This window comes from Canis lupus, chromosome 4 (genome assembly GCF_048164855.1).
Source record: "Canis lupus baileyi chromosome 4, mCanLup2.hap1, whole genome shotgun sequence".
Lineage (NCBI taxonomy): Eukaryota > Metazoa > Chordata > Mammalia > Carnivora > Canidae > Canis > Canis lupus.
In genome coordinates this window covers 53,273,170-53,286,800 of record NC_132841.1, presented here as the reverse complement: position 1 = coordinate 53,286,800, position 13,631 = coordinate 53,273,170, and the positions used below count along the sequence as shown (strand labels likewise).

General features: G+C 41.2%; 1 protein-coding gene across 1 annotated transcript; it reads left to right on the top strand.

Annotated features, from left to right (window-relative positions):
- Window positions 1–247: 247 nt before the first annotated feature.
- LOC140631417 (U7 snRNA-associated Sm-like protein LSm11) lies at window positions 248–12,943 on the top strand (the record flags this gene model as incomplete). The annotated part of the gene is made up of 4 exons (XM_072822834.1): window positions 248–347; window positions 5,123–5,262; window positions 7,126–7,209; window positions 7,654–12,943. Coding segments are annotated over 4 exons (735 nt in total), but the record flags the coding sequence as incomplete, so codon positions are not given.
- Between the last annotated feature and the right edge of the window lie 688 nt (window positions 12,944–13,631).

Sequence of the window (13,631 nt, the reverse complement as noted above, 5' to 3'; positions counted from 1 at the left end):
CCGACCCCGGAGCGCTGACGGCCCCCGGCGCCCGCGGGGAGGCTCGGGGAGGCCGCGCCGTCCGCACAGCCCTTGCTCGCCCGCCGGGGCCGCGAGCGCCGGGACGCCTGCGGGAGCACCGTGTGCGCAGGCCCGTCGGAGTTGTGACGGCGCCAGGGACACGGGCGGCCCTCGGAGGCTGCCCTGCCCCGCCCCGCCCCCCCCCCCCCCCCCCCCCCCCCCCCCCCCCCCCCCCCCCCCCCCCCCCCCCCTGTCGGCGGCGGCCGGGTCTCGCTCCGAGGCAGCGGAAGCAGCGCGGGGCGGCTCACGCCTCCTGCCCCTTGGCGGAGCCCTCCCGACCTCTGCCGGTGAGCGCCGTGGCCAGTTGGCCGCCCGCAGCCTCCGCATCCTCCCAGCCGAACCGAAGCGGATTGAATCGCCGCCGTCAGACCGGAGGGTCGCGCGCTAAGCCGGGGAGGATCTCGTGACATCCCCAGGAGCGCGCCTAGAGCAGCTGCGGGTCGGCTGTGTCCCGGCGACGTCCCTCGCTGTGACTCGGTGCCGCAGCGGCTGGCCCAGCGGGGGCACGGACGGAGCACCCTGGTGCCCTCAGAACAGTGGGGGCTCCTCATTCTGTGTGGACGTGGTTTTTTTTTTTTTTTTTTTTTGCCGCCGTCGGATCTCGGAAGTGCACTCCAAGTCTCACACCGTAACATTTATTTCCATTTTGCCAGTTGTTGCTTCGCTACTGAGATTGTCAAGGGAAAAACTTATTTTATGTAGCGAACGGTTTTGGCTTTGCCCATGAAGCACTGTGCTTCGTTGGTACGACGGAGCACGGAAAGCAGCTCTTGATTTGTCGTGATTAAGTATATGGTGGCATCAAGATCTCAGACTGTGCCATAGGCACTGGACACAGTGGACTGTACATGATGATGACGGGTAGACATCACAGAGAATTGATAAGCTTCCGAAAACAGGAAGAGTACGGCAGTGTCTGGGTGGCTCCGTAGGTTGAGCATCCGACTCTTGGTTTCGGCCCAGGTCTTCATCTCAGGCTTGTGACATTGAGCCTAAGCTGGGCCTTGGGCTCCCCACTCAGCAGGGAGTCAGCTTGCCTCCCTCTGCCCTCCCCCTGTTCCAGTATAATCTCTCTCTCTAAAATAAATAAAATATTTTTTTATTTTTAAAAAGAAGAAAGACAAGTACAGAAACAAGGGTGGAGATGAAAGTCATTCAGAAAGAGTTCCTAGAAGAGATTGGCTTCAGGTCTCAAAGTTAATTTAAGGAAGGGCATGGTTGAGGATAACAGTAATTATTTAAAAGTTAGGCTTTTGGGCAGCCCAGGTGGCTCAGAGGTTTAGCACTACCTTCAGCCCAGGGCCTGATCCTGGAGACCCTGGATGGAGTCCCACATCGGGCTTCCTGCATGGAGCCTGCTCTTTCATAAATAAATTAAATCTTAAAAAAAAAAAAAAAAAAAGGCTATTGGGGGTATAATCTACACATAACAAAATTCACCCTTTTTAAGTGAGTTTTGGCAAATGTATAGCTGTGAAATGACCACAGCAATCAAGTTACGGAACAAATCCATCACCCCAAAAAGTTCTCTCATGCCCCTTTTTAGATCAGGAGACAATTTTATTGTTGCTAATTAGGGCAACTGTTATTTAGCTAGTAAGTGCTGTGCACTTTGCTAAGCCCTTTAGATGCATTATATCTTATTTTACCCATAGATACAACTTTATAAATGAGGTTCCTTGAGCTTAACTACTTGCCCAGGATCACATAGCTAGTTTGCAACTGAGACCTTTTTTTTTTTTTTTTTTTTTTGCAACTAAGACTTACTGCTGGGTTTGTCCAACTCCAGTGCCTGTGTGCCAGGGCCATTATGCTAATCTCAAGTAAGGGAAGAGGGGAGTTCATTCTCATTTTTCTTTGCTTGCTTCTTTTGGTGGGTGGAGGGTGCCACATAGGTGAGGCAGAGGGTGTATCTGGAGCAATGAGAACTGAATTTAGGTCCAGAGAAGGATTTGTTAAAACACTTTGAAGACCAAAGATTTTGTCTTTGTTATGATAGATAGTGGGGACCACGTGTATATTGTTAAGCAAAAGCACTTTTAGGGCAGTGTCACTAATGACTTAATTTCTAGTAGTAGTAAAATATTTAGGGGGGTATAGACCACAGATTCAAAGGTTTGGCTGCTGGCTTTTTAAATTTTGAACACTGGCTCCTCCACTTTCTAGCTGTTTCACCGTAGGCAAGTCACTTAAACTCTTTGGGGCCTCAGTTTCCTCATCTGTAATAGTATCTACCTAGAGTTGTTAGATTTAAATTAGTTAACCCATTCAGAGCTTTTAAAACAGTAGAACACAGAAAAATTCTCAGTTAAGTGTCACTGTGATCATTATAGGTTGTTGTTGTGGTTATTGTTTTAGACTGTCATAATTAAAAGCTCAAGGTCAGGATGTATATATAACCTGCCTGTACTGGGTGTTGGCTCAGCTGTTTACTAGGTAAGTAACCCTGAGACATTATTTAAACAAATATTTCTGAGCCTTCATTTTCCTCATCTGTGAAGTGGGGCAAAATAATAGCACCTGTGTATTAAAGTTGTGAGGATTAAATGAAATAACATGCATAAATTTAAACTTGGTGATAATGTTGGTGTCAGGGGTGATGTGAGTGAGGGGAACTGGAAGACTGTTGTGGTAAACCAATCATCTGATCAGGCTCTGGACTGTATTATTGGTTGGGGAAAGAGAAAGAAAAGAGCACGTCTGAAGTTACTGAGGATCTATTGTCTGAGCTTAGTGTTACCACAAGTAGGGAGAAGAATGGAGTTAAGAATGACCTGGCTTTAGAAGGTTGGGGGGAGAAGGAGATCCCGAAGAATAACTGTCATCAAAGATAAGGCATATGTTTTTGTGTTGTATTAAATTTCAGAAGACTGGCTCCTATAGCCATTTGGAGTTTGTTACACAGACTGCTGGAAAGAGATGCAGAATGTGTATTCTGATTCAGAATGTGGAGCTCATCTTTGCCTTGGCAGTTTGCTGTGACAGACGGTGCTAGTGTTGTATTTTTGATCACACAAGGGAGTGAAGTGCTCCCAGGAATTACACCTTATTAAATCTTTGGAAGAAAAAAAAATCAAGGGAAAAGTGCAGATACGAGAGTTAAAAGACCTGAGTTTATCATTTGTTTAACCAGAGTAAGAAACTGTTAGATGTGTGCTTGTGTTTTCTTTCTGATTTGGGGGTTCGGGGCGGTGGAGTGGGGGGATGTAGTACCTCTGGGGTTTTTTTCTGTTTTGTTTTGTTTTTTGTTTTTACAAATTAGAAAAAGAATGGTCTTTCCGCTGCTTGTGGAAACACCTATGGGAGTGGGAGGAAGCGGTGAATACATATAGGCAGAGAAACTGATCCAGGCAGTGTGATCAGTTTCTAAGAACTTAAATTACAGAGACTTATTCCTGAAATGAATCTAGAAGATAACTAGTCTAACCTCATTTTATGAATAAGGAAGCTCAGACTTGTGAAGAAAAAGTTACTCAGACATTCAAAGAATTTAAAAATACCGATATTGCTAGAAGAAGAGTAGATGATGAAGGTCAGACCAAGGTTCTCCTGTTCTTTTCCAAGACCTCTGTTTCTGCACACTGCCTTCTACTGTGCCTCCTTGTTGAATCTTCAATCTGACATAAGCTCCTACTTCTCATCTGCTAATTTAGTTCCTTTAAGAGTATTTTCTTTTGTTAATTTATCAATGCCATCATTTATAAGCTGATCCATGAGTGAGGGATAAGGAGGTCATGGGTAACCTGCTTAGTTATCCAAACTGAAGTGCAGGACTATTGTTTACTGTCATGTCACTGGAAACAAAACAGATTTTTTGTGTGTGTTTACTCTTGATGGCAATAATCAATCTCCAGAGAATTTTGCCTTTTAAAAGTGAGAAAGACCGAGACTGTATATGTGTGAGTGAGAGTGTAAGAGTGTGTGTGTATACATGTAGTTTTCTTTTGGGAGGTTTTATATGGTATAGCCATCAAATTTTGAAGGCTAAGTTAATGTGAAGTAATAAAAATGAAATTCATCTCTGTTCCCAAGCTCTGAAAAAAAGAATCCATCATAGTAAAGGCTGCAATTTATAGTCCCAGCATTCTTCCCATGAATCGTTGTACTCTTTATGTGATGCTTATCAGCAGTCTCATAGGAGCCTAATGCCTAGCAGGTGCCTCTGTATCAACCAGGCTTGGAATGCACCCAGGTATCTTCCTCCTAGTGTAAAGATGATGTACGCTGGAACACTAGTGGCTCCAGAGAGCTTAGCATGGAGTATCTTCAGATAGGGGCTAAAAGTCTGTTCTCTCTTAGAGGACTGCGTATGTTTAAGCACAGATGTGCTACAGGATTTGTTTAAACATGTGATTGATAAATAAATAAACATATGAATGAAATTTTGGCTTGTTTTTCCTTTTTTTTTTTTTTTTTTTCCCTGTAAGAGTCAAGCTAGATATATGGTTCAGGAGAATTATCTTTTTTTTTTTTAAGATTTTTTATTTATTTATTCATAGACACCGAGAGAAAGAGGCAGAGACACAGGCAGAGGGAGAGAAGCAGACTCCATGCAGGGAGCCTGATGTGGGACTCGATCCTGGGACCCCAGGATCACACCCCAGGCTGCAGGCGGCGCCAAACCACTGCGCCACCAGGGCTGTCCAGAATTATCTTTTTAAAAGCTGTCTTAACCAGTCACAGAACTAAGAAGAATTTTGCTGCTGATGTGTACATTTAATGTAAGGTTCCCCCACCACTACCACCAAAACATTTTAAAATAATGGTGCATCTTAGAATCAATGGCATCATAGAACACAGAACACAGAATACACAAGTAGTGAAACCTTTGGGTGATAGACAACTGTATGCTTTCTATCTATCTTGGCAGAACCTTGCCTTATTTCAGGATATGTTGCCTGTACCAGTTCTGTTGCCCATTGGGCCTTCCTGTTTCCATAGTGAGGTTGCCACTGCACCATGTTGCTTGATGTTGCTGGAGATGGTTGGGTGGTCTTGATTGTTAATTCTGGGAATGAGAGCAAATGTTCATGCTATGCTCGCTGTTTTTGCCTTGTTTCAGTACATGAAGGCAGCCCTCTGGGTGAACTCCATCGTTGTATCCGAGAGGGAGTGAAGGTGAATGTTCACATCCGCACTTTCAAGGGTCTTCGGGGCGTCTGTACAGGCTTCCTCGTCGCATTTGACAAGTTCTGGAATATGGTAATTAAGCCTTTCTCAAGGGCCTGGAGAACCTCCTAGGGATTAAAACTTTTTTATGTCCAAATGACCTGAGTATCCTAATTTAGGAAAACCAATAGAATAACTTCGCAGAACTAGAATTTTTGCAGTCTGGGGTTATTTTAACTTCTTCTTTTCTTTAGGCATTGGCTTTCAACCAGTGTAGTTTTGCTCGTCTCTTCCTCCTAGAGACATATGACAATGTCTGGGGACATTTTTTTTAATTGTCACAACTGTGGTGTGGGAGGGACATTACTGGTATCTAATGGGTTAGAGGCCAGAGGAGCTGCTGCACATCCTATAGTACACAAGACAGCCCCCCAACAACAAAGAATTATCTGGTTGAAAATGTCATTAGTGCTATGATTAAGAAACCCAGCCTTAAGGAATAATTATTTATTTAGTAGTTTTATGTCAGTTTCCTACTGACCTTTCTTTCATTCATTTCAAAATATTTATTGATTTCCCACTTTGGCCGTTTCTTTACCACAGTGTTAAGAACAGAAATTTCAGAAAGGAACTTTCAATCTACAGTTTTGGGAAGATAGGTAAAGATAGAGGGGAAGCAGGCATACTAATAAGCAAGGCACTTTCCATGGTATTTCCTTATAAAGGAAATGTGCCCCCACTCTCCTAGAGGTTTACTGTCTGTTTACTAGACATAGTAGGAGTGAAGAGATACATTATAGCACAACTACACTATGAGGCAGTTAAAATAGGAACCACCAGACTTTCTGGCATTTCTTTTTCATAGAGTCTTCCATCTCCAACTTTTCTTTTTCCTGCGTTTTATCTTGATCCATGCATTCTCCTAGATGAGTATAGTAGTTGCTGACATGTAATGAGCACTTAACATTTGCTGGATAGTGTACCAAGGGTTTACATATATTAATGAGTGAGGTTTATTACTATTCCATTTTACAAATGAAGAACTTGAGGCTGAAGATATTGAATGATTGATTGCCCCAGGTCACACTGTTAGTAAGTGGAAGTTCTAGAACTTTATCTCAGGTCTTTCTGACTCCTAAGACCATGTTTTTAACCACTGTGGGATCAGAAGACCTGGATTTGAATACTAGCTTTACCGCTTGGTAGTTGTGTTACTCTAGGCAAAGTAGTTTTTCTGAGGCCCATTTTTCTTATATCTAAAATGTAAGAAAAAGTACTTTATTGTTATAATTTTACCTTTGAAGGAAAAGGATTTAAGAGAACGTCTTTGATATGATGGTCATAATAATAATACTGTCAGCTTATATTTGTAGGATGAGTTACACTTTTCAGATTGATTTCTCATACTTGATTTCATTTGATCCTAAATAGCTGTCCTACAAGGTTGTTCTCTCAGAGACAAAAATTCACCAACAATTCTGTGTAACCCTGGTTAGTACCTGTTCATTGCTGTCATAAGACCTAGAAATTGAGGAAGGAAAGGAAGCAGTAGAATAGTGCTTCTCAAAGTGCGGCCCAGGGGCATCCTACAACACAATCATGGAGTTTCTGGTTATAACAGTTCCTAGGCTTTATCCAGACCTACTAAATCAGCATATCTAGGAAGTAGCCTTGGATTTATATTTTAATAAATTTCCTAGATATTTATGCATATTGAAATTTAAGAACCTCTACCATGCATTTGTAAATAGATAAAACATCTTACATGGTGGTAGCAGCTTGGAAATCACTCAGAGGGTGCCTGGTATTACCATGTTTTTGTACATAAGAGCAGAGTCACTTGTTTGGTTCTGCTAAATGAGGTGTTTACTCTGCTTTTTAAAATTTCCCTGGAAGCTGTAAAAATAATATTTTTAATTATGCCTAATTTTTTCCCCCTTTGGGCTATTTCTCTAGGCACTTACTGATGTGGATGAGACCTACCGAAAACCTGTTCTAGGCAAAGCGTATGAGCGGGATTCTTCATTGACTCTCACTAGGGTAGGCTATTTCTCCTCACTTCTTGAGTGCCCATCATGCTTTCAAGCTTAGGAATTGAGGTCACTGAGGCTGGTGACCAGGTTTTCTTAGTGGGAAAGCTCGATTGCTGTCCACCGTGCATGCCTGGACCAAGATCTTCATTAGTCTCACTTCTCATGCATTCAGCTAATCACAAATGAATCTATGCTTTTGACCAGCATAGTATTTGAGCAATAAGTTACCTCTTTAAGCCTTAAAAGTCTTTCTATTTTATACCACAGAGAAAAGCAGGTGACTTTTCTCTTGTCATATTTATCTGAATTATAGCTACCCATAGAAGAAGATCCATTACTAACTTTTAAAAAATTACACAGCAAGGAGCAATCTGGTGTTTTTTCTATATATCGAAAGAGGGATATTGGAGGCTAAAGAGAAGGCTGATATTTATCATTGCTTTCCTTATAGCTGTTCGATCGCCTAAAACTTCAAGATTCTTCCAAAAAGGAAGCAGATTCTAAGTCTGCAGTTGAAGACTCCACTCTGTCCAGATATTCCCAGACATCTACTTGGAAGGTGGCTTCAGTGTGGGGAAGAGGAGATACTGACCGGGGCTCACGCAGGCGTTCCCGCTCTGTCCCTTCTTCCCTGCAGGCATCTGCAAGGGAGGAGTCCAGGTCAGAGATGTCAGGGAGGACTACACGGACAGAAGGGTCAAGTGCAGGAGGTACCTTTTCCAGGGCTACCACCCTTTCCAGGGGCCAGCCCCGTAAAAAAAAGCGAAAGCCCAAAGTGGATTACCAGCAGGTATTCACTCGACACATAAATCAGATATTCATTCGAGGTGAGAATGTTCTGCTGGTTCATCTTGCACAGTGACCAACTTGGCCTCACTGGAGCTTTGGTTTCTATAAATAAAATGCATGAATTGCTGCTATGCTGTATCCTAGTATCCCAGTGAAACTATGATTCCCTCTGGTCCTGCATGTGCAGAGCATAGAGCCAGGCTTGGGCCCTCTGGAAGATGAGCTTCCTCAAGGGGACACAGGCCTCAGGAGGGTGGGTATTTTTGCTAATATCAAGTCAAAAGCTGTACAGAGGAAACATGGATCTTATTTGGTGTCATGGTCAACTTTAGAGATACTCAAACCAAATATCAAATCTTCATTTGAATTAGGGAGGGTCATGGTATGAATTAAATTCACCCCACAGACACTATAAGGATGGGAGGAAAAAACACCTCAAAAAAAAAAAAAAAAAAAAAGATTTCATTTCTAAAAGCTAGTGCCCTGAGTACTCATGAATTTGATTCTAAGAGTAGCAATATAAATTTCCCTGTAGTCCTGTGCCCACAACTTGTAACTGACCTTCGAATTTTGCTCTATATCATTCTCTCTTGATCCAAAAATGTAATTTATTATCTTTGACTATCTGTAAAACTAAGAAAGCCACCAACTTATGTAAGGGTAGAATTTGAATAGCTGCTATGCTCAAAGCAGCCAGCAGTGAACATTCTGTTTTTATCCCTCTCCTTATTATTTAAAGGGATAACAGAACTTCATCAATCTTCCCCACTTACCAGAGGTAGCTTCTGAGAATGGCATGCCAGGTGGGACTAGAAGATACTCATGAGGTGGCTTCTTGTCCTTTTCTTTCACTTCTGTGGCATGGTGCTAGTGCATGTACCCAGTGTATTGCCCTTCTGTATGTAGTGTGAACTGTCCCGTGAGCTTTATGGCAGGTGACTGTGACCTTCTTATCATGTTTCAAAGAGTTCTCCATGAATTCAGTAATATGTATGCATCACATAGTTGAGAGTTCCCTTTCCAGGCAGGGCTGGCCTGTGTAGACCAACTTTCAGAATGATTTTTCCATGAAACAGGAATGGTAGTTTTATTCCCTCATGTCACGCCAGAGAGGCTCTTACAAAGTACAGTGGGTGGCATCCATAAGGGACACTTTACTCACAGCCTGGCTTGAGTAATGGGAACACTGTAGCACCCTCTAATACTTCTACTTGAATCATATATACTTTTTCAATCACCAGTACAGAATAGGCTACATCTTGACACAGACTGTTAGGCAATATTTATTTTTTTTGTTTTATTAGTTTATATTTGGTTTGATTTTAGATAACTTATGTTCAAAGGAGAATGAGAAATAGGTAACTAGTTAAAATGTTTGAAAAAAAAAAATTCCCCTGCTGTATCTTTTGTGTAACTTAGGTAAGCCTTCTGAGAATCAGGATGAATAACATTTAAGGGAGTTAGGACACCTGGTCCTTTTGCTAGCTGGGTCCTGGCTCATCATGCAATGAAAGGAGAGCAGACTTAACCCCTCTGTGCCTCAGTTTTTCCCATCAGACACCTACCTCACCGGGGCACCGAGTCAGAAATTTAGGAAGGCATTTTAAAGTCTCTAAACATATTTAAGTGCCATGAATAGCTTTTACTAACTATATTTCATAGCTTGGTAAGAGTTCTATGTCTTATGAACAAGGTAGGTGCTACCTATGAAGGTCATCTCCATAGGTGTCATAATTATGAACTTGTCCTCAGAAGGCAGTGATATCTTCAGGAACTATTTTCCATAATCCATTCCTTTCTCCTAAAGGACAATGGAAGTTCTCAGAAGAATATCCTCAATAAAAGAAGAGTAATATTTCTTTGCTGCTTCCCCCACATCCCAGCCTTTTTCTGATCATCATCAGAAAGAATTCCCCTGAACTTTTCAGTGGGTTTATATGGTAGTACCAAAGGGAGAATGCACATCTAAAAATGACACATCCCCAAAGGGGAATTATGGGAGATGTTTTGTTCTGTTTACTAGTTTTTATTTTAAAATGCATTTTAAATATTACTCTTTAGAGCCATCTCACATACAATAAACATTTAGAGAGGTTCCATGTTACAAAGTATGCAAATTATCTTTGGAATCTGCTACTCTAAATTCTCTTCTAAGTAGTATGTCTAAAATCTCAGTTCCAATTAATAGTTATCATCTTTAATCATCAGGCACCCCTGCCTCTACCTCTTTACTGTCTTTCCTGTTAGATGTCTTCATCTGTCTGCGCTTCTGTCCCTCAGCTAGAAGCTGCAATAGATACCAGGTTTTCCCAATAAAGTAAAAGTTTGGTATCAAAAGGAATCTATCAGTTTCCATTCATTTTAGTGCCTGACTAAATGTAATGTGATTTATTTTAAACACATGCTGCATTTTCATGTTTATATATAATTTTCATGTTTATATATAATTTTCATATGTCCAGATAATGATTGGCTTACTACTTTTCTGTCCAATTTAATAATTCTGGCTCTGAAAAGTATTTTAAATCCATGTGATCAGTTTATAATATGCCCATATACCCCCATTTATGGTTTGGTCTGGACAGTAATTCTAGGATAAATACTATTTAGTAAATATGCTATTTTGTACAAAGTATGACAATTGTTTTTTAGGGAAGTCAATTTTTTAAATTATTGCCTTTTCTTTATTATTCTAGAAATTTTTCAAAAGGGAGAAAAAATTGGTCCTAATAACCTATGTGCTGCTCTGAATATGTCATTACCTAGGACATTATAATAAGTTGCTATGAAAATAACTGAAGTCTTCCTCAGAGGAAAGAAAGAGAAAAGGAAAGTAACAGCTACAACGGTAGAGTTCTGGAGGCCCCCTGAGGGGAGTCTTACAAAACTGAAATGCAACAAAACTTATTTCTAGTATTCTCCAGGGATTTGGGCTCAGGGCAGTTTGGTAGGCATAGTACATATTTTTGAACATCCAATTTGGGTTCTTCAAAGTAATCACTAGACATGGGAATCTGTTTCTGAGACAGTTCATGGGACATACACAACAAGTACCTGTGCACTTGTTGAGGTCTCAGGAGCAGCCAGCTTTGGGTTAGATGATAACAAGGCATTGAGCAACAGAGATGTGTTTTCACACCCATGATTTCATGTGCCATTCTTGGTACACAGAGGTGATTCTGTGGCTGCTACCACCAGGAGAACTTCCACTTTAGGTTATTTGTTCTGGTACTCAGGAAGCAGTTTATGCTTCCTTTCAGAGACCATCTTATGATGGTGGGCCATTTGTGAGATGGTTAGCCAGCATTACCAGTGTCTAAGGCAGGTGGCTTTAGACCAGTCAGTTCCTTGCTCTCTGTTCACGGTGCTTATCAAATCAGAAAGCCTAGAAGCCATTCACATTAAAGTCTAGGTGCATGAGAATCCTTGCTCTGAGTTGTTAGTGGGTCAGGAGGGGCGTCATCTATCCTCGTGGTAATATAGGCTGGGAGTACCTTTAGAAATTGTCAAGGCATGAACTATGAGCTGTCTTTAACCCTCAGAAGCTGTACAGAAATCTAGGTATACCACTTACCCCTTGAGAGAAAAATAGTACCCTAACTTGATGCTAAGGGGTTTTGTATTTCTATTTGCATTATCCCTGTAGCTGCTGACATGGGCAAAATCATGAAGTAGAATCAATTTTGTAAATTTTCTCTAATCTTTGCCTTTAGGAAAAATTAAAATTATTCAGACAGCTAGCTGTCACTGGTGCTGCCCCAAAGCTTTCCCATCTTTTATGTATTTTTTATTAATGAAATGGTTACTATGGGAAGGCCAAGGTTCACATAAGAGTATCACAGTATAAACAAAATGGTTTAGCAACTGTTTTAATTTTTCTTTTCCTGTGCCAGATACAGACTACAGTTAACCCTTTTTCTATTCATCAGCCTGTTTTCCCAGACAGTAACTCCCAGATGCTTTTCTTAGTGGTTATAAAGCAAGAAAGTCTCATCTGGGCCTATGTTGCAAAGGTGGGTGGTCTGTCACTACTTTCTGGCAAATTGAGTTGATGGATTTTAGATAAGCCTATGGGGTTCCTGTCATAGGTTCCTGGGCTCTAAGGAAGGGTTGCGCCTTTTTTACTCTCAGTGTTTTGAGTATTTTTCAAATGTTTGTAAGTTGTCTTGCACTCCTCTAATAAAAATGAAAGCTATCTGTCAAGGAATGGCTTTGGATGGTTCAGAGATCTAGGGGAAAAGAAGTAAGTACACCTGAGACCTTCAGTTGGTCTTTTATTTATTTAGAATAAAAAGTAGTTTGATAAGCTACCAGAGTTAGTGCTGCTTTAAAAACACTCTCTGAAAAGATGGCAACCGTCCCTCAGGAAGGCTATAAAAGCTATTCCCAATACATCGCAATTGCTTTTGATTTTTAATCCTTTGGAGCAAATGTCTGATGTTATGTCTGATGTTATGTTTTTAGAGCTGTGGGGGAGAAATGTCTAAACAATTTTAAGGGGGTATTATTTAATGATTATCTGACTGAATCATATGTGAGCTAGGTTCTAGGGCAGCTGTCCGGTTCTTTTTCTGTTGTCCTGACAGTAACACAGATAGTAAGCGATGTCTTGAAAAGTGATTTTCTTATTTCATACTGACATCTAAAGACATTAGCCTTCTGTTTGGTAACCCTGGGGATACTCCTCTGCACCGTGACTTATTAATGTTTTTTTTAGATGAGGCTAAACCTGGATTACTCTCTGTATTTATACTTTCACTATTCATATACCAGCTGCTAAAAGAAAAACCATAACTTATAATCTTGTCTTGAAATTACTCCTAATTATGAAGTTCACTAAATTCTTCATGTTTAGGGAGGATTGCTGCTAGTAATGTCAGTTTGCAGTGTTCTGCTTTAGGTACGTGTCTTATGGGAGTCTGGAAACTAATAAATACGATTGTATTAATGTACTGACTGCTTTGTCTCTGCTGATTTTGAGGGTGGTGGAGGGGAGGAGGAAGGGGAGTCTATTACCAAGTGACGACACTGACCTAAAAAGTTAATGCATCTCAAGCCTTTTGCCATCTCATTGTTGTAACCTTGTGCCTTTTCTTTACCAAAGCACATGACTGCATCAACTCTCCTTGAGGTGCCTTTTTTCTTCCAAATTTATTAGAAGGTCATGCTTAGAAAAGGAACTTGGCCACAATGTGAATTGTCTCTTTAAAGCTCCAAGCCATGGTAATTGCCCTGTGAATTTATTCTACCTAATAGTTCATTGGCATTAACCCCCTTTCTTCATGACCTGCAGAGATCACCCTTCACTCCACTACCGCTGAGGGTTTGACCACATTTGACTAATTGATCCTCACATGGTTCCAGAAATATTTGAATTTGTCACCAGCTTCCCTCTATGCATGTACAGGAAGTTGAACTGCCCCAAGATTTGCCACGTTGGTTACTTGATCTCTGTGTGCTTCCAGAACTGAGTCACCTGGGTAAGGTAGGCAAAAATCACACTGATGCTTAGAGAAGGAAACATCAAGTTAACTGTCAATTCCCTGCTTTCAAAGAATATATTGAACTGGCTTAGCCAACGTACAAGAAACTTCTAACCACTACACACAGGTTCTTGTGGAAGGGAGACAAGACCCGATG